Source organism: Aotus nancymaae, unplaced genomic scaffold (assembly GCF_030222135.1).
Source record: "Aotus nancymaae isolate 86718 unplaced genomic scaffold, 86718_ANA_hifiasm-v0.15.2.pri h1tg000014l, whole genome shotgun sequence".
Taxonomy (NCBI): Eukaryota; Metazoa; Chordata; class Mammalia; order Primates; family Aotidae; genus Aotus; species Aotus nancymaae.
In genome coordinates this window covers 81043592-81065785 of record NW_026988425.1, presented here as the reverse complement: position 1 = coordinate 81065785, position 22194 = coordinate 81043592, and the positions used below count along the sequence as shown (strand labels likewise).

The window sequence follows — 22194 nt, the reverse complement described above, 5'->3', positions numbered from 1 at the left end:
TTTTTTTTCTCAGTTATGGGTGGGGCAAGGAAACAACAGTTCTGAGGGGTTAAGTAATCAGTCTGGAGTCACACAGCATCCAAGGACCAAGCTAGAATTCCAACCCTGATCTTTCTGACCCCAAAATCCATTCAACTTCCAGTTTTCAGTATAAATTATCCTAATTCCACATAGGAGATGCTATATAGATGTGATGATATATTAAGTGAGGTTATCAATCTGCTTCTATATAAGCAAAAATGGTAAAATATTTTTGGTAGTGGTCATGAAAAATAGAAGCTGAAGAAAATATATCAATTGAGAGGTACAAATCTTAATTCAGTCAATCAACTAATAGTTATTAGCTCTTTCTATGTGTTTGACACTAGGGTATATACAGGGGATAAAAAGTGAAACAAGCAGATAAAACAGATGTTGAGGAAGACGAGCAAACATACAGTTTCAACTGTGTCAAGTGCTACAAAGGAGAAGGACTTAGTGCTTAGACCTTATGAGAGGGAAATTCGATGTGATCAGGAGGGCATGGAGTACTTCCTGAGGAGGTGAAACTGAAGCTGAGACAGAATGGAGGAGAAGTTAAGGAGGCACAAAAGGAAAGGAGGAACATTCTAGGCAGAAAGAATTGCATAGTACACAAAGGCCCCGTGGCAGGAAGGAGCATGGCAGGTGTGAGGAACTGGAAAAGATGGTCAACATTATTTATTATCTGTATATGTGGTACTATGTTACTGAGACTTGAAGATGATTTGAAATTCATCATATTGGATGAATTGGAATAAATTGGAAATAATTGGGACAAATTGGAAAAAATTGGAAAAATAAACTAGCATATGGCATGATGGTATTTACCTAGTGGAAAATAATGGCTGTTCTTTTATTACCCTTAGAAGAATGAGTCTTGGCTGTGTGATTTGGAAATGAACTCACATTGCACTCATAGCTAGGGTAATGGTACATTTATAAAACACATGGAAAGCTTAGAGAGAAATGGAGCAACTTTAAGACAAAGGAAATATTCCTCAACTCAGAAGACAACACACAGTCAAACATCAATAGGAATAATAATTTGGTTATGCCTTTTGAAGTTTAGAATAGCTCTTAATGGAAGAAAAGTAAAAGTTCTGCCTGTTCATTTTAACCAAAATATAATTGCATGCTTCATCCGTTTTTCAAACAAATCATAAAGTAGAAAGCTAAATGTATATAGATGCAACATATTGAGCAAAGTTTTCCACTTAAAAAGATAATGAATCATTTAATTACTTGATTTAGTAATACCAGCCTTGCAGCAACTGGGCTTATGATCATTTTATGATCATTTTTGCCCCTTATGACGTAATCATCTTGTATTTATTTAACAGTATTATTTAGTGTGGTGTGATAGAGTGTGCTCAGTTTTCAGCTTCGAGTTTTTACAGAACGTTATTTGAGGATGCTAGTGTTAGTGAAAATGTTAAATCAATGAAAAAGATATTTTTAATACAAATAAAAGAAAACCAGAATTTTTTCTTTGAAAACTGACATCACATATTTCAATGTTTTATCATTGTTCATAGCCTGTTTTTATTTAAGTGACTGCATTGTACTTATTGTAGCAAAATACACGCTTTGCAAAGATAAGTTTAGCAGAAGAGAATTAATTTCTTCCCACATCTTTTAATGTGGCATGGCAGTCTCACTCTAAGATCAAAACACATAACTGAAGGTTATGTTTAACTTCTAAATCAAAGTGTTGTGGGAAGATGATTGAAATCTGATGATGACTCAGATCCACTTGATATGTGGTTTTCTTCCTACAGAAACCTTATGTAGAATGCCATTTCCATGTTAGAAAGAACTTAATAGTGAGGAGATTAAATAGTTTCACTATAGATGCAAAGTTTGTGTTATTTACTTTGGTTCCTAGTTTGAATTTTTTTTAGAGAACCCAAGAGCCTCAATAACCATAAGAATCTTTTCCCCCTCAGTATATTTTTTTTTCTTTAATGTGAGAGCAAACAAATGATTAACATATTACCGACATGCATTGATTTTTTTTTTTCCTGCTGGTTTATATGGGTCTTTTTTATTCTTTTTTTCTTTTTTACCAAAAGTTTTAATTTATCTATTTTGAGTCTTCGCTTGCATAGAATTTTTCATTTGCTTCAAAGGGTAAATTCCAATTATATGGCTGCATTAACTGTGTACGATTATTTTTGCAAGGCCTGGTAAACAATAATTGAGATTTATCTGTCTGCTACTTCAGTGAAGTAAATTTATGTTTGTTTTCTTATTTTCATTTCTTAAAGCAATCATAATAAAACACTAACCTAGAGCTGACATGGATTTTTCTCAGGTGTTTTAAAGATGGAAATTTAAAATCACGCCCCAGCTCTGAATTGTCCCTTATTGTCCCTTATCTGAACCTCTCCAAGGCCTCTGTGTGTGGGTTGTGCAGCACAGCACACTCGGACGGTTCTGCTCAGAGAAGGAAGTGGAGAGTTTTGGTTCCCATTTTACACTTCTGGAACAGTTTAGGGAAGGAAGCACCTTTACACCTTTTATTGTTCGTGGTTGCTGACATCATATCCTTCCCTGACCAGTCTGTGTGCGTGTTTCCTGCCATTCTGTCAAAATTCTTCTGTGCTACTGGGAGAGATTTGTAGGAGGGAGGGAGGGAGGAAGAGGGCAAGAAAGAGTGAGGGAGGGAGGAAGGGAAGGCAGGGGGAGGTGTGTGTCACTCAAGGGAACTTGTTTGTAAATGAGATAGCCCAGTGGGAGAATGATCTTTAGCATCTGTCCAAAAGAAATTCTTCTCGACTTGGGTCTCAAACCACTTTGCCTTCATCTGCCTGCTTATGCCAAACTCAAAATGAACAGAAGCCTGCCATAATGAAGTTCCCCTTTTTAGTAAGCAGCTTCATTTTAGTTTTCTTTTATCTGGGTTGGCATTTTTTTTTAGAGAAGAAATGCAGAATACTGTAACCCTACAGAGTATAACTATAGTAGAACATTTATTCTTCTTTTTTTTAAAAAAATTACTGATTATTTATATGTAGCTCTGTCATTTTCCAAGAATGCTTCTTTCATGTGGGAAAAAGTAGCGGCAAGGCTGTTGGAATTATTTTAAGCTTATGGTTGATTGTGCATAATGAAAGTTCTCAGCATAACTTGAAATTTTACTACATGTAGGTTAGCTGTTGCGTTCCTTTTCATATATACACAAAACAGTTTTACAGATTACTAAAGTTAAATAATCTCTTTCTTCGCCTGTCTAGGCCTTCTACAAATTAATACTTGAAACCGACCTTATAGTTTTTGCATAAAAGTTAGGTTAGAGAAAATGTTACGCTAAGAAAACAATGCGTGAGCTAATTGTTGACCTTCCTAATTCTTTAAATTTTTATTGACAGCCTTGAAATGTGGTGACCCATAATAAAATATTCTAAACCACGTTTCATGAGAGACTTTACTTCATGACCAGTTACTTAGTGTCATCATTACCACATATTACTCTGCATGTGTACTTCATACCAACTTTTGCATTTTAGAAATATTCAGAAGGCAATACCTCAAGAAGTATTTATTTATACAGAAAACAAAAGTTCAGTTCTACTGAAATTTAAACTTGCTTCTCTCTGCATTGTTTTGCGTATTTCAAAAAAGAAAATAAATTCAATGGCATTTTTATCAACGACTTATATAGATAGAGATACACATTCTCTTTTGCAAATTTTTTTCCCATCATGTTTTAAAAAATTTGTTTAAAGTCCTTGCTCTGCTCTTTTTAAAAATTGTCTCATTCAAAGTTGTGAAATATGGGGTGGTATTATGGAGGAACTCTTCTAAGTTTGGTTAGTCAGGAACTCTGTCTTTCTGAGACTTTTCTCCAAGGATGCTTCGCTGCTTGTTTGGTTATTTGTATTTTGAAATCAGTATCTGTAGATGTTCTTGTCTCTCCTGCCTTATCACCACACTCTAATCTGTTCACCCTGACCTTCCACCTTGAAGTGAATAAGCGCTTAGGCAGGCATAGTCCAGTAAGCCGATAGTGCCACGGGCTTCAGCTAGATGAAAGGAAAGGAAATTGTCCTATATGCATTTGCTGTGCATTCATGGGTTGGCTTTCTGTGATAGAGAAAGCTTGTTTGTATCTCTGGGGTCTTACACATGCATGGGAAATATCATTTTAACATGCTGCTTGCTTCTAAGGTAAGACCATAGGAAACACAGGAAAGTTGCCCCATTGAGTGACATTTAAGACTTTTTCTAAAAATAGGTGGACAGTGTCTAGCAATATCAAATATATGATGCAATTATGTTTTGTGGGTTTTTCATATTTTAATTGTGATTTCAATATGCCTTAACTATTTTTTATGTATATTTGTCAAATGTGTGTTGTTTCTATAACTCTTTAAAATTTCAAACCACCTCCAACATTTAAAATTACAGCTGGAGCAATAGTTTTTGGTGAGCACTGTGTGGTCATAATGTTATTCAATGTACATATTCTGAGAGGCAGAACTGAACTGCAGTTTAGTAGAGAGGCGTGGGGCAAAAGAGAATGGATGGTCTTAGTATTTAAGCAGCACTTAATCCACCAGAACTGATTATGTCATAATAGCTTCTGCAATTAAGTAATCACCAAAAACTTATAACAAAATTACCCGAGGTGATAAAGAATTTAGAAATTAAATTAAAGAAACCAAAAGACAGCTGATGGTCAGACCAAATATGTAACAGCCTTCCTGTTCTAAGAACTTTGAATTGGAGCCAAATAATCTATTAAATAGCCAGGACATTGGCTTAGCATTACATAATACATGCGGGAATTTATCAGGTCCGTTGTCAGACACCAGCTAAAATAAACAGGGAAATTCTGAGCAGTGTGTAAAGTCATTGCATTCATTGACCTAAAACGAAATAGAATAATTGGAGCTGTTGCTTGCAAGTGAAGAAACCATTGTGGAATGCTTTCTTGTTAACTTTCACGTTTCAGAGCAATTCATTTGCATTATGTTCAAACATTTTCAGAGGTAATTTAAAACAAAATGAAGTATATGCTTTTAATATTCTGGGTTTCTTGGGCTTATCTCATATTATTGATGATCATTTCTCTAATTTTAATTCATGACCCAGAGATCTCCAGTATGTAATATGAAGCTTCTTCAGTTTTGTATCTTACTCCAGGAAGACATCTGATAAGTCTGTTTCTAGATATTTAAATTTAGAGGACTGATGTCTTGTTATAAAAATATGGTTATAAATGGAAGAATCATCTTAATTTTGCATCTTTTCTTTTCTATCAGTGCTTATCTTTTTTGATTCTTGTTATCTAAGATATAGTTTAGGGGCTTTCAAAAAGAAAAGACCTCACTGCTGATAGGTGCTTGTAATGTAAGATTAAATATTCCATATTATTTTTACAGTGTTCTCAAAGCAGTAATTTTTTAAAAGTAAGATTAAAGGATTTAGATTTAAATTAGTTGACATTTACATATATCAAATAGCACTTTCATAATCGTCCATCCTATTTGCATAACGAGGGACGTTATCACCTCTGCTGTCAAAACAGGAGATTGTTTTCCCTTCAGAAATGAATTAGCTGCCCTACTTAGCATACACAGGTACATAAAGGTTCATTAACTCTCTGATTTAGGTAATTTTTCATAACAGAAGGGTGAAACTGACACCTAATTTCATTAAAAAGATTAGGAAACGTTCTACAAAAAAATACATTTCAAGTGTTAGTCTTTAAAAAAGCATAGTTTGCATCACTTAAATGACTTGTTAAATTACTTATGAGATTATTTTAATTGTTAAAAAATAAACCATTCCTACTTGATATGCTCCTGTCTTTGATATACCATGTACTTTTAACAAATAGTTATTTTTATTCATTTTATTGCTTTAGCTGCATATAGTTTACTTCCTTGATAAAATTAGAATATGTTATTTCTTATGAAACTGACTTGCTGTTAGAGTGGTATTTAATTTTTCTTTTTTGTTCAGCAGGAACGAATGCAGGAATTTGGGAACTGAGCTGTGCAAGTGCTGAAGAAGGAGATTTGTTTGGAGGAAACAGGAAAGAGAAAGAAAAGGAAGGAAAAAATACATAATTTCAGGAACGAGAGAGAGAAGAAAAACGGGGACTATGGGGAGAAAAAAGATTCAGATTACGAGGATTATGGATGAACGTAACAGACAGGTGAGTGGAGTAAACTTTTTGGTATCATTATTTATTAATTATATTATCTCTACGTATGTTAAGGATACTGAAAATATTTTGAATCTGTAAGCATCTATAAAGAGAAGTTTGGCTTAATTAAATGTGGCCAGTTAAAGTACTGAGAGTCTCTTATGTATAAAGGAGAAAAAAATCATTTTATCTGTCAGAAATACAGTTTACACATTTGCAATTATTCACTTTTCACTTCAATATGAATTTTAAATGGGAACTGTACTTGTGTGACATGAAAAGCTTGATAATTAATCAATTAATCAGCATAACATTGCTACATTGCACGCATCATCAAACAAATATATTCTTATATTCATGGGAACTAGACCTTTTGTGGTCATTCATTTAAAGATTTATAATATATAGGGTAAATATCCTCTATAAAAATGGCTCTCCTTTTATTCATAGTAAGTGAGATTTTGAAATACATCCAAAACATTTTAACATTGTGCTGACAACAACAAAGAAAACACCCACACAGGGTATTAATAACTTAAAACATATAGGCAAGAACTATCAGTTAATTTATATCATTTTAAATCTCAATTTGATAAACATAGAGGCAGATGGTGATATAATTTTTTTCTGGAATGCCAATGATAATGTCTGTGTGATACAATTAATCTGTTGTGAAGACTTTACACATTCAGATGCTCAATTCAGCATTAAAGACTTGTGTATCATGAATGCCTGCAATTTGACTCTATTTTTCTTCACACTTGGAGAGAGTGGGTTTAGTTAGGCTATGTAAGGACAGCTGGGTAGTTTGTCTAACGTTAAATATCAAATAATGGTCCTGGGAGAAATTACAGTACTGCTGGGTCCCACCCATCTCATATGGATCATGGAAGCTGCAGAGAAGTTGTTTTTGGACTGTGGAAGAGAAGAGTGTTTTGCTTATTGCCCAGTTACACTGAAGAAGGCTACATAACACCCTTGGGGACGGCCACCAGACGATAATTTCCCCACAAATATACACACTTATGTCCTCTGTTGTCCCTTTTGGTCTTCTTGGACATATAAATGGGACTAAAACTGATTGATTCATTTTTTTAAACATAATGTTGTTTCATGTGTAAATTATAATGAATAGAAATTATTATTTATACCATCAAAGTCAGTATGCCATTAAAAAGTAGAGAAACTTTCAGGTTTTCAAGTTTATACTTCTCTAAATTATTATCTATTTTAAGGTACACACGACGAACTATTTTTGGCTGCATGTTGAACTAAAGGGTGAATAATGCTAAGATTTATGGTGGATTCCTTTAGTGTTTTCATGCACCTTGTTTCTTGCTGTGGACCAAGCCCAAAAGCGATAGTTGTATCAATAGAAAACCACTAATTTTTAATTGGCCTATAGCCTGAAACTGAAATTAAGACGGAAATACTGAACATCATGTAACACTGGTTGGACCTTGTTAATTGGACCAGAACCTATTTTGAGTAGAGTCAAAAACATATGAATTAGCATTTACACTTTATTACCAATACCAGATAATTTTTAGGTTTATGAGATTCATTGTATCTTCTTTTGCTTGCAAAGTTAGAAGAAAATTTTTGCAGGTTGAATTCATAAGCTTTTATTATGCTTTATAAAGAAAAACAAAACACAAGGATACAAGATTTTTTAAATTTCTATTTTTAATTATTATGGGTACATACTAATTGTATATAATACGGGACACGCGATGTTTTGATACAGGTAAACAATGTGAAATGATCAAAATCAGGGTAATTGAGGTATACCTACCTCAAGCATTTATCATTTCTTTGTATTGGGAACATTCCAATTCTACTCTTTTAATTATTTTTAAATATATGATAAATTCTTGTTAACTGTAGTCACCCTATGTGCTACCAAATACTAGATCTTATTCATTTTTATCTATTTTTGTACTCATTAAGCATTCCCACTTTATCCCCTCCTCTCTCCATGCCAAGCTACCCTTTTCAGCCTATAGTAACCATCAGTCTACTCTCTATCTCTGAGTTCAATTAAAAAAAAAATGTTTAGCTCCCACACATGAGTGAGAACATGCAAAATGTGTCCTTCTGTGCTTGGCTTATTTAATGTAACATAATGTACTCCAGTTAGTTTCACCCATGTTGTAGCCAATGACAGGATTTCTAGGGATACAAGAATTTTAAAGCTGGAAGTGGTGGTTCATGCCTGTAATCCCAATGCTTTGGGAGGCGGATCACTTGAGCCCAGGAGTTCAAGACCAGCCTGGGCAACATAGGGGGATGTGGTCTCTTATTAAAAAAAAAAATGTTAAAAAAATTAATTAAGTGTGGTGGTGGCACACACCTGTGTTCCCAACTACTTGGGGATCACTGAAACCCGAAATGTGAAACTGAAGTGAGCCATGATCATGTCACTGCAGTCCAACCTGGGCAATAGAGTGAGACCCTGTCTCAAAAAATAACAACAAAGGAAAAAACAACAACAAAAAGAATTTTAACATCATACTTTTGAGCTAATAATTGAACATCTTTTCTTTGTTTAAATGTAGTTGCAGCTACAATTGCTGTTACTCTCATTCATGTTAGAAGTCATAATAACTTTAGAAGAAGAAAAATTATTTAAATTCAGCTTAGTTTGACTTATCATTTTTTTGAATTCTGAAGATAGATTTCTTGATTTTATTCTTTAGTATTTAGGATATTCTTTTCTCCAGTCGTTAGATACAGTAGGCCTGCAAGTTCAATACTTTTAAACAGAATTAGTAAAACTGAAATCTGCCATGTTTGAATATATATTTCAGGGATTATTTTAGATGACTATTAATAATTTTAAACATCTTACATATAAATGCTTGTCTTGTGCACCTCTCACCTACTATGAGAGAGGTTGTAAGAGTCATTTGGGAAAGAGCCTAAAATATTTAGGTCACTTCTGATAAACAAAACCAGCAAATGTGAAATAGCATACCATACTGTGTAGAGGCACCTCCAACCTGGGCTTTCTTTCAACTACATATTCACATGTTCCAAAGAAAAATGTTAGCTGTTGTGCCCTCTTTGAAGCTGCCCCACCGTAGACTGTCTAGTAGAACCTCACACAATGGCTCACTGTCATCTTTTCTTAAAAGTTGTCCAGAACTGCTCTGCTGTTGCAATTGTTTATTTGGCTATACACAGAACAAGGTATGTTTTTGCCAGAAAAAGAAATACTGACTTCAGGTGTGAAATGAAATATTACAGCACTGATGTGATAAGTTGTATATCATTAAGAAATAAAACTGTTGTGAACAGAATGCTGTTTAAATTGAATTTTACCTTTACTTTAGCTGTCTTTCATGATGGAAGTAGGGAACAGCTAAAATTCAGAAATTTCAATACATAAAATAGTTTAGGTGAGAATAAAAATTGACAGCCTTTTTTATTCAAAATTTTTTTTGACATTTGCAAGCTTACAAAAACTTCTTTCTTAGTTTCATGCTTAAATAACATGGATTTCTTAAGCAAGTATGTAAAAATAACATTATGAATTGTTAATTTATCTTACAGAAATTTTCAGACAACTTAATAAAAGTAGTTACCAATTATATGCCAAGAACTACATAGATATATATAATTCCAATTAATTTTTATTAATAAGTCCCATTTTATGGTTAAATAATTCATTTATTTGTGAAATCAACAAATATTACTAGACTGCGGTGTACTTAACACTAAGTATGCAGTGGTGAACAAGAATCTCATCTCTGCTTTGCTGCGGCGGGGGGAGGGGGGTGTCAGCAAACTTTTCTGTAAAGGACCGCAGAGCAAATATTTTTAGCCTTGTGAGCCATACAGTTTCTGTCTCAATCACTCAGCTCTGCCCTAGGAGTCTGAAAGCCATATGCAATATGTAAATGAACCTGTGTGGCTGTGCTCCAATAAAGCTTTACTGGCAAAAACAGGGCATTTGGATTTCGCTTGCAGGCTACAGTTTATGGACCCCTGATCGAATGAAACAGACATGAAATATGAAAATATATAACAAACACTTCACTTGCATGGGCTATGAAAGAATAATAGTAGGTACTTTATTTACATCAAGGTTGGAGAAAGGCCTGAGAAAGTGCTGAAAGATGTGCTAAAAGATGATTCAGAATTAGGCAGGTGACAGCATTCCCAGAAGCATTATTTGCAAAACTCCTTAAGAGAGGAAAGAGCTTGACTGAGGAGCTGAAGGAAGTTCCCGTGGGACTTGAGCCTGGTGTATAACTGTAGAGAAATGAGAGAAAAGATTGGATGCTAGACAGGACCCAGATCATGCAGAGTTTTGAAGGTCCTGTTAAGTTCTAAATAACTGGCTCAAGATCGTACGGTTAAAACTGGGAAGTGACCAAGATCTGAGCCCAAATCTCTCATATTCAACACAAAACAAATCATATCATGCTCTTTAAAATTATGTCTTGATGCATCTAGTGTAATATAATAGCTAAGAGCTTAGTTTTATGTCATTGCTTTTCCCAATTACATTATGCTACATCCAGTATAATCAAATGGCTAAGAGGCACAGTTTTTAGAGACACACAAACTTAGTTCTGGTCCCAGTTCTGCCACTTACTAGATGTTTAACCCTCTAGCAAGTTACTTAGCCCCTCTGAGCTTCAACAGTTCCCTCATCAGTAGAGTGAGGATTACAAAAAATTAGTACCTTCCTCATTAGGTCATTGAGATAACTGAATTAAGCAATAAATGTAAAGCACCCACCACATAATGAGTGCTCAATAAATTTACCTATTTATTTATTTATTATTATTATTTATTTATTATTAGCTAATAAATAACCATTAGCTATTATAGTTAATGTGATTTCTATCAAAACGTGCTGTGCAGCATAATAGGGAATGCTACATAAACCTTCATTTCATGAGGGTTTTACCTAAAAAGGATATTGAGGACATAGAGAAAAGTGGAACAGGTAGAGCAGGAGCACAAAGGAGGCTTCAGAAGCTAACAGGTGGCTAGAGAATGATATCAGAGCAGGAGTGGGCTGATTCAGAGAGGATAGTTTGTGTACAGGAAGGAAAGATCACACAGGACATTTGCAGAGAAGGATTTATGACAAGGATGGGGAGAAGTTGTTTCCTAAATGTTACACTTGCGGGACCTATTTTCAAATACATGTTACTGACCAAATTATTTTTAACTACTTTTCACCATTTTTATCACTACCAGCTTCCAGCTTATGCTAACACTACAGTTTCAGTCGGCATTTTTTCTTTTTACACTTGAAATAGCTCCATCAGTTAGGCAATCATAATCTTACCCTCTTTCACATGGTACCAATTTTTAATCATGCTCCTGAAACAGTTTTTTTTTAATTTGACACTTTTAATGTATTTTACAATAGCATATATATGCAAAGGTTTAAAAAATTCAACAACAAACTGGTTCTTATGCACAGATGGTTTTGGGGTTTTTTTTTTTGTTTCATTTCTTTCTTTGAATTTTTTTAAATTAACAAATAATTGTACATTTTCATAGAGTGCACAGTGATGTTTTAATACATATAATGTATAGTGATCAAATCAGGGTAGTTAGCATATCCATCATCTCAAACGTTTATCATTTCTTTGTGTTGAAAACATCCAATAACCTCCTTCTAGCTATTCCAAACTGTAAGATATATTAACTACGGTCCCCCTTTGGTGACATAGAACACTCGAATGTATTCCTCTTATCTAGCTGTAATTTTGTATCCTTTAACAGTTTTTAAGTGAGTCTTGTCCTTATATGACTCTTTTTACAAATAATATATTTAGAAATCTGTTATATCTGTTATATTAGGAAGAAAGATATATAAAAATTAAGCACGCTTAGCCTAAACCTATTTACTTATATGTTTGTATTTGAAAATTTCAGCTTTCCTACTTTTAAAGGATAGGAGAGGTAAACCCAAATTTATCTGTGCAACTTGTCATAAAAAGGTATTTAAATATTTGTCAAATAACACAGGGCTTAAAATAGTAAGTTAAGGGAGAAATATATTTAAATGCCTTAAGTTTTCTTTTCTTTCATCAGATCTGGCACACTAATAGTTTTTGCCAGCAAACAAAACTTCATGTAATTATCAGTGCAATAACTGGAGCACAAATGAAAGACAATTAGCAACATTCTCCTGTTAATAGAACAGGAGAATCCCCTTATGACTAAAAGAATTCGGAGTTCATAGCTGTTACATTTTCTAACTTTCCCTCTTCTCATGTCCCTATCTCAGTCTCTTTATATGAATTATAAATTACATAAAATGAACTAGGAAAAATAGCAGGAAAAGATGTGTTCAGTGTAGATGCAGTTTCTGACAGTTTCCACATACTGACGTGTTTTTAAACTAAATCTGGTCTGTTGGACACTAAACTGAAAAATAAAAAGAGACATATAGATCCCCTCAAGTGACTCTTGAAAAAAAAAAAAATGTTATTCCTTACTCATTCCTAGTTTTCACCAAGTTCCAGTTCTAAATTTGGGAGTTAATCTTATAACCTAATAGAAAATTTGTTGAAAGAGAGATACATTCACTCTTTAAATATGAGTAACTGGATAATTGAGAAATACAAATTAATTGCTTCAAAAAATAATTTTTCAGTGAGTTCCAAACCGTAAGTTGGAGAACAGAGGAAAGATACAGTCATCACTGTTGAATGCACTTTTTTTTTTTGCCACCTCCACAAACAGATTTTCCAGACTTGCTAGTTTTTGTTTTGTTACTATAGAAGAATTGTACTAGTTAATCAATAAGTATCTGGAATCTCTTTCAGATCTAGTGAATAAAAAGCTCAATCAGTGAAAAATTAGTGATTTTCCTGTTTTTAATTCCAAAATAAGCCTGCAAATATCTCATAATAGTGATGATATTGATGATTGTTTTCTCTTAGTTTCATTTCTTCACAGCTGCCTGCCTCCCCAACACTTGTATTAAAAATTATACTAAATTTATTTCATATAAGTAAAATTAGGTTGTATCATAGTACTATTTTAGGACATCGTACCCATCAGAATTGAATTACAGGGTATATTGCTGCATATTGGGGATGCCTTCTTAAAAGCTCCTTATGCATATAAGTTAAATCATTCTTTTATTAATCTTAAAATTACCAAGGGAAAAGTTTTTATTCAAAGATTTGGAATTGCTGGTGATTGAAGAGGTTGAAAAAGAAAACCAGAAGGGAAAATGACCTAAATAGTACTTCTCAGAGTTTCCAAAAAAAAAAAAAAAAAAAAGCAGTAGGCAGCATGCTCAGATGTATGTTTAACAGCTGTGACCTCAGGCCATTCATTTCCATTTTATCCCTTAGTAATTTGAAAATAATTCACAGATAGTCTCCCCTCCCTGTAGTGGGATCACAGCAATAGTGTGCCACACATTTACTATTTATGCCATTTGGTGTGTGATATTTTATATTTATGTCAGCTAGGTCTACTCCTTTACTGCCTGAAAGATAATGCTCCCACTGCCGTCAAAGTCATTCATTCACTTTCCTTTGGTAGGAAATCTGAGAGAGGTCAAAATTTTTATAAGGAAAAGAATAATTGTCTCTTCTAGAATTCTGTCACTCTTCTTTGAACTTGAGGGCCTCAAGGGTTTTTATTGTTTCCAGTTCTAATTTGTGTGTCTCGTATAATTTCTACTTAAAACTGTTATTTTAAAAAAAATCTAATGCTTTTATTTATTGTAGTTGATTTTGTGTAGAAACTTGACACTGAATGGCCCCTTTCACCTCTGTGAATGCATGCACACACCACTCTGTCTGCTACAAGTCACCTTTAGCTTTGCAAATGCAACAAACTGTGTGACACTGTATTACTGAGAAACCAACACTAAAAATATTAACATTATAAATAGACTACATAAACCAAGAAGTTTCTTCCAAACTGTAGATTAAAAGACATGATGCTAATTGTTTCAAAAGCCATGTCCTCTGCAGTCTGAACTTCTTTAACATTTTAGTTCAAAATGAAACTCCTTCAAAAATTATTACGTTAAAAGTATTTTCACAGTTTACATCCCAATGTATTCTTGTTGAAGGCAGTTTGGAAACTTATTCTTTCTGAGAATAATGACTTTGGCAAAAATTAAAAAATAAATAAATAAATGACATCATTAAGGAAATAAATTAAAATTTCATAATATGTAATACGTATTTGTGTTTCCTTTGAAATCTGTTGGACCATTAATAAGAATTAGAAAACCAGTCTAAATGTTTGGAAATTTGACTTTTAATTTTAAATTGGAACAGTTTAGCTGAAGAAATCACTAACATTTAAATAACATTTCAACAAATGTAACTGTTTGGAAACTGTAACGGAGACAGCCTTCTGTCTTGCAAGGATTGATTTGGAAGGCCCTGGGGGAGAAAATATTGGAGTTAGGAGGTAAAACCTAAGCTATTGTGGAAAGGAAGAAGTTACACTCTTCCTGTTATGACAGGAAAATGTAGACAAATGTGCTTCCTGAGCATTTGCTCAGCAGGGAATGAAGTATCCTTTGACCTTTCCCTTAGGTACATTTGGCTTTGTTGAACTAGTAAACATGTTTATGCCCTCAAAATATTAATCTGGTTTATTTAATTCTTCTCAGATTCAAATTATATCTCTTATGTAGATGAGATACAGAGAAACAGAAGTATTTATTTTATGACTGCATATACAGATTGGATTTAGAATGTAAATCAGCCCTTCAACGAACCAGGCAGACCTGAGCAGCACATATAAAAGATGTGAAGCACGCTGTGTTCGTCTTCTCTTTTCAAAAGGCAAAACATTCCTAGGCTTTAAAATGGGCCACAGTAAAATCTCATAAATCTTGATCAAGTTAATAATTTTCAGTCATCCTTTTTCCTTTTCCTCATGTAGACAAATGTATCAGAATTCAACCATCACAAATTTTAAAACTCAAACTCTTGTGAGTTTGTTAATAAATACTCATTTCATTAATGTGCATTCAGTTACTTAATTTTGATCTAATTGTGATTTATTATTTTTCCTCCAAATACTGTGCAATGCATAAGATTTAGAGTTTTATTTTGGGATTTGGGATGTTGATTTAGGGTGAGGGGTTGATAGAGTTCTAAATTCCACACTCCAAGCCCCTTATTTTAATTCTTTTACCGTGTTCAGAATTTTAGAAACTATTGCTTGACAATCCTTTGGAAATACTACTATATTTCAGCAAAAGGAGGCTCAATTTGCTTGAGGCTAATGAGGACAATAGTCCCCTTTGCAGCAGAACACACTGCTGTCTCATCCTCGCAAGTTATGCTGGAGGGTTACAAGCACGTGGTAGCAGTCTGCTTAAAAGAGTCCCTCGCCACTCTTTAAAGAGCCTTTCATTTACTATGGCAGGCCCCGTCATTGTATAAAGGAGCGCTTGTCTAGAACACAAGTCTGCAGTGGCACTGCTTCCTCCCACCGAGAGTAATCATCAGTCCTAAAGCTTGCAAGCCTTTCTAATGACAGACTGAATTAAACAAAATAAAACTGAAGAGGAATACTTTAGAACAGTTGTGCCATTACTTACTGTCAGGAACAAGGGAGGTGGAAAAAGAGCATTTAGGAGGGCATTTCCCTTTTTTCCAATTAAAGATTGTCGTTGCAGACTCTTGACTCCAGCCCTAACCCTTTAAACACATAGGAAGACCTGTGGCTCCTGGATTACAGAGTGTATTGTATCTGTGAACTGTCCATCTGTCACTCATTAGTCATTCTGTTTCCTCATCTGGGAGGAAACTGAGAGATTATCTAGGTGGGGGGATGAGGAGGAGGAGCTGACCTGAAATATTTTCATAGAATGAGGGTTATATTTGTCATGACTCTATTTGGAGGGAAAAAAATGATAAAACCTCAAACCTTTGAAAATAGAATTAGCTGGGTATACGAGTCCCAAACACATCCTAAAACAAATAAACTACTATTTGTGAGTTAAAGAATGGCAAAAATAAAAAATAAAACATTAGCCATTCATTGAGCACCCTAAGATTCTTTTAAGATTAGGTTAAAAATATTCTGATTGGTGGAAAGAAGTACTTGGACCCATACATTAGATGTTTGTTGTTTCCCTTAGTATGCATCTGAAGTCAGTTGGAGTTGGGCCTCAATTATTATTATACATGTGGGTAGCTGCTGTTTCTAAAGGTCCTTTTCTTTCAGAACTCTTTTCTATAAGGTGAAAGAACTACTGCAGTTAATATGGCAGGAAAGTTCTTCTGAGGTGACTTTATGAATGGGGCCGGGCCTGGGAGGGTAAGGGAGGGGGCAGGCATGTAGAGTAGAGAAAGATTATGAAATGCCCTTTCCATTGCACAGTAGTCAAACTAATTTCACTCCCCTGTAGGAAATGATACAGGACTCCTTCTCTGTTTTTAGAACTTGTTATTTACATTGCCTGTGTAAATCAGAGGCCCACCTTTTTTATTCTGGCTGTAAGCAGACCTGTATTTACTACCAACCAAAATTCTTCCTATTTTGTGAAATTAAAATAAACATCCATAAATATAGAACTAGTTTGTGCTCACTAGTTCACGCATGCGGTTCTCAGCGGCTGTAGTGGGAATAGCTGGAGCGTCTGAGGGCAGAGTTGGCTGCAGAGTCTATACAAAAGTAGCTTTGATTTACTGTCAGAACCTAGAAACCAACTTGCTCTCAATTTAGTGTTCTTAGTATTATTTTTTGACTTTAACCTAGAAAGCTGTCCTTACGTTAATTAATTAATATCTTATGCATTAATGTGCTTGCACTCATCAGAATCTCTGATGATTCTTAATGTAACATTACAAATGACAGTGCCTGCACACTGCTCAATAAACAGTTGACTGTGTCTATACTGAGCTGAACTTCAGCTCCTAAAATCCGTAGTTATCTAAAAGAGGGAAGGAACACTTCAGACTAACAGAAAGGAAGATGGTTCTTTTTCTAGTCCATCCAGGAACAAGTTTAGGGACCTTGGATAAGGCCATTCTTGTCTTTGTTTACAGTATTCATCTGAAAAATTGGGATGATAAGCTGTGCTAAAGAATATGTTCAAAGAGATCCTGTTGAATGTAGGGAGATAATTTATTATAAAATCTTTGAACTTCTTAGAAAAAAATCATCAAATAAGCAACACTCTTATCTAAAAAATAATATTAGAAATATGATATGCTTCACTTGCACCAACAAACCCACGCACAAAATGTGACCCAGTCCCGTTTTTCTCCTGCTCAATTTTACCAAATGTAAGTTTTTACTATAAGTTAAAATGACAAAAAAAGTAAAACAAGTATGTGAAATTTCCCTCTTTCAGCGACAAACTTCTTGTTAACATAGTCTGAGCATCCATAGAAATTTATTTTCAGCTATTCATTTTGGATTACAAAAAACACCATAATTCCTCTGTCCATAGATCTATTCATTGTATCAATATAGATTTATTTAGCCAAGTATTATTATTGGATGTCAGGTTACAAGAATGAATAGAAGATGGCCCAGGTACTCAAGAAAAGCTAGGACATAGCTGAGAGAGACACTCTAATCTAGACCTAAGTAAGTAATGGTAACACAAGTTGACAGGTCCTAGGAGACTAGCATTTTACAGTATATAACAAGGAGCAACTAAGCCTGATGCATCAGAGAAGATACTACTTGCCTTGTAAAGTGTTTCACAGCCAACAAGTTATTTACACGTGTATTATCTCCCTTACTTGTCCTCTCATAAAACTCTATTTGATGCCTATTATTACCTCCCTTTTCCAAGTGAGGAAACTGGGGTTCCGGTAAGTTAAGCGATTTACCCAAGGACACACAGCTCGTAAAAGGCAGAGCCAGGACCTGATTTTCAATTCTTAACACTTTTCTTTCTACATTACACTGCCCAGTTATGATGCATATATCCTGCTTCTTTAAAATTTCTTTAATATGAATTTTCTATGTTATCAATCTGGATAATTATTTTTCTGTGCATTTTCAATACATCATTTAATGTGGTCTCCTCAAATTCTTTACAGTCTCTGTGTCTCTTCTAGCTACAAAAGGCTATTTTATTTCTTGAAATGTGGAAATTAGAGGCAATAATGATAATGTATTGGTGGGATTGAGTAATTAAAACATAGGCCATTCTGTAGGGTGCATGCTTGTTGAACTGTATTACTATTCACTCTTAACTCAAAGCTCTGTGATACCTAAGCATAGATTAAAAACATCTAAAAATTGGCCGGGCGCGGTGGGTCACGCCTGTAATCTCAGCACTTTGGGAGGCCGAGGTGGATGGATCACGAGGTCAAAAGATCGAGACCATCCTGGTCAACATGGTGAAACCCCGTCTCTACTAAAAATACAGAAAATTAGCTGGGCATGTAATCCCAGCTACTCAGGAGGCTGAGGCAGGAGAATTGCCTGAACCCAGGAGGCGGAGGTTTCGGTGAGCCGAGATTGCGCCATTGCACTCCAGCCTGGGTAACAAGAGCGAAACTCCGTCTCAAAAAAAAAAAAAAAAAAAAGAACATCTAAAAATTAGAATAAATATTTTAAAGGTCTCTAGTCCAACTTCCTGCTTAATTCAGGAACCCCTTCTAGACCCTCCTTGATATACAGCTCTAGGTGAATATATTCAGAAATGAGCTGCTTCCTGCTTGGTGAGACTAGGTCCTCTCTTAGGCAGTTCTCATCACTAGATTTTCCCTTGTTTTGAACCTCTTAATGATTTTCAACAATGCTTTCTAATTTTGCTCTACAGAACAAAACACAATAACTCATGTGCCTCTTCACATAGGCATAATGCTTCAGACCTTAGAAAATGTTTAGCATTTCACATTTAATTCTATTTTTTTCTGAGTTATACATTCCAGATTCTCTCAATGGTTGCTCATGCAAAATTGTTCTCCAACCCTACATCATCAGTCTGTTTACCATCCTATAGGTGTTCTAATTTTGTCAGTGCCTTCTAAGATGTAACTCTCAGAACGGAATACACTACCAAAGATGGTTCTGACAAACAGTAAGATCACTAGGATAAGTAATTACCACTACAAAATACTATAACTTCAGATCCTTTCCCAAAATTCCATAATTTTCTCCAACCTGAGCTTTTGTCATTGTTTTTTAAAAATACGAATGTGGACTTTCAAATTACCTCCGTTTGATTCACCTTGATTGTAACCCAGCTTTCTGAAGGCTGTAGAAGGAGTTATAGATATAGATGCTATCACCTATTGAGTTTGCTCAAGCACCCAGATTTATGTTGCATGCAGATCTAATAAGCCTGCCTTCCTGCATCCCCTTCTGAACTAGTGTTGCCTGGGATGGGAAAAGTACTGAACTCCATGGCACTTTACTAGAGACCTTCCATTAAACTTAACATTGGTCAGTTAAGTCAGTCTAATTAATTATAATTCATCAGCCATATTTAAAACAGCAAAATTACTACCACCCAGTCTCAAATTGTGCATGAGGATTTCATGACTTTTCCAAATGCTTATTCTTTGAAAATCGGAACTCATCAGAAAGTGCAGTACATTTTTGCTGAACAAACTCAGTCATCCTGAACCCATGGATCCTCCCCATTCTCTCTGTATCCTGTGATTGTAAAATTCAATTTTTATCTTCAGACTTTTTCATCTTGCATGAGTCATCCAGGCTAGGGATAAAAAAGAAAAAACTTTTCTCTGAACTTTTTGAAGTATATCTTTCTTGAAGTCTACAGCATATTTACATCTATATATTTCTCTCCAGACCTCATTTACTTTCTTTATTATAAATTCCAAGATGGTATAATTACTTTATCTTAAGATTTATGTAACTAATAAGGTAAACTTTGTAGTAAAATAAGGTGTATGTGTCCAAAATCTCTTATTTTTGAGAGATTAAATTATTTAAAAGGCAAGTAAAAAAGTATCTACTCTAACATAAAATTACACTGAAACATTTAGACTTCAAAACGGAGTATTTCCATTCCACATTCCACTCATTCAGCAAAGGTTCATTGAATGGCCCCTGGTCAGAGTCTATGAGAGGCTTGAGGGAGGATTTTGGGGAATTCAAATCAGGCAGAAGGGAAAACTCATCTGAACCAACTTTGTAATACTAGATGAGTAAGTCTGATAATAAAGATTTGTAAAAAGTGCTGGAGGACTACAATGAGAAAGAAATGAGTTTTATCTGAATGTGACAAGGAAAGCCTCAAAGACAGTTGTTGGCATTTAAACTAAGCCTTGCAGCATGATGGGAGCATGCCAGTGGTGATGTGGAAAGGGAGAGATGGGAGTAATACCACAATCAGCTTTCACCAGGTACAAGATTAGAAACAACCAGCAAGGTAGATTTCAATTGATACTCATCTTGACTGAATTTACATCTACTATTATTTTTCTAGCTCAGTCGAGAGAAAAAGTTGGTCTGAAAACAGAAACTGAATTCACCCAACTCTAAATAAAAATACGAATTCAGATTATTAGACATGACTGAAAATAAACTCTGTTGGCCAAGTCATGCATTTTGTTCCAAATAAAGAACATTCCTTTTAAGCGTTATGGAATTAAATTACTTTTTTCTGCAGCCACAAGGAAGTGATATGAACAGGGGAGATATTATTTTATGTAATGGAAGCCACAGTACCTAGCACAAATGTCTGACGTAGAGAATGTTCAATGAATATTGCTTAGCATAATGTTTGATATGCAGAGAGTGCTCCGTTCTAATTTCTGTTTTTCTTCATACCTAATAGGTTCTAGAGCCATTATCAACATAAGATATATGACATCTTATGCTAGGATTTAAAACTCAGGGCCACTATAAAACTTAACATATCATCATCACATTTGGGGCTATTTAAGGATTCAAAAAGATAAAGAAAAACATAAAATAAAAAACTTACAGAGTAGTTCTTCTTTCTATGGTATATCACATATTAAGCCTGTTTAATTTAATAACATGTTGACTGATGTAAACACTGGAAAAGAACGACTCTTTGCCTAACTACTGTAATAGCCTCTTTCTGCCTCACCTAAGGTTCCGAACATGCTATTTAAAAGGAAATATGGACTTGTCCCCATTACAAACTATTATCAAGTTAAGAAAAATGTAATCATCACAATGCATTATTTAAGTATAAAAGCTCAGAATTGAAATCTTTGTCATTGAGTGGCATATTTTAAATGAAGAGTAATATCCCAGATCTCTTCAGAAAGCCTAATGCTTAAAAATAATTTTATCTAACTATGAACAATGAGAAAAAGCATTATAAAATACATTTTGAGTACGCTATGAAGAATATGAACACAATGCAGAATTAAATTTAGAGCAATTAAGAGTAGATTTTGAAGATATTTTCTTGCATGCTTTAATACAGTCATCATTTCAGTTTGCAGTTTTAAATTGCAGAAGAAACTATCTTCACTGACTTCTTTGACGGGTATTATTAAATAAGTATGCATTATCTAGCAGTCTATTTGGTTACACAAAAATTGAGGAATACTAAAAGTAAACACAAATAGTGGCTTTAATGATATATCTGTACTGAAAAACGTACTTAGATTGTGAGGGTTGTAACCTGCAAAATTCTGAGGTCTGAGTACAACAGAAACCGTACTGTGTTGAGACACTCCACATACAGTTTGTGGTCATGAAGTCTGATTAAAAGTGGTTTTAGATATATGAAGGTAGTCTGGATTAGTGCCTTCTGTATTGAATGTGTTCTGTAGCCTATTTTACTAAATAAAATGCCAGTATGCAGGTGTAGTTTCATATCAAAATTGCATCTAAAAGACATTTAGTACAGCTCTACGTAATTAATGATTATGTTTCTTTATTCATTCCAAAAAGATAGTTTTCAGCCCATCCTTAATATCAATTATGACTCATCTGAATAAAACAGAATAAAAATTTCTAAAGTAATATGATAATCAGACATGAAAATAAAACACTAGCTATATTTTATCATAAGTACTTTAGAAAGATAATCAATAAAGATGAAATAGAAGGTAAGACACTGACAATTACAACAAAGA

The 22194-nt window shown here is 34.3% G+C and overlaps 1 protein-coding gene across 25 annotated transcripts in view; it reads left to right on the top strand.

Annotated features, from left to right (window-relative positions):
• MEF2C (myocyte enhancer factor 2C) overlaps positions 1 to 22194 on the top strand; it is a 182014-nt gene that overhangs the window by 71646 nt on the left and 88174 nt on the right. For 13 of the 25 annotated variants that reach the window (XM_012477543.3, XM_012477527.2, XM_064376119.1 and 10 more), the window contains one exon: positions 5992 to 6187. In XM_012477543.3, the coding sequence (XP_012332966.1) occupies positions 6134 to 6187 (54 nt within the window). In that variant the 5' untranslated portion in view covers positions 5992 to 6133. Of the gene's footprint in view, positions 1 to 3848; positions 4192 to 5570; positions 5607 to 5991; positions 6188 to 22194 lie in introns of those variants that run through there. The other 12 variants (XM_012477528.2, XM_064376117.1, XM_012477533.3 and 9 more) reach the window with 5 other exon arrangements.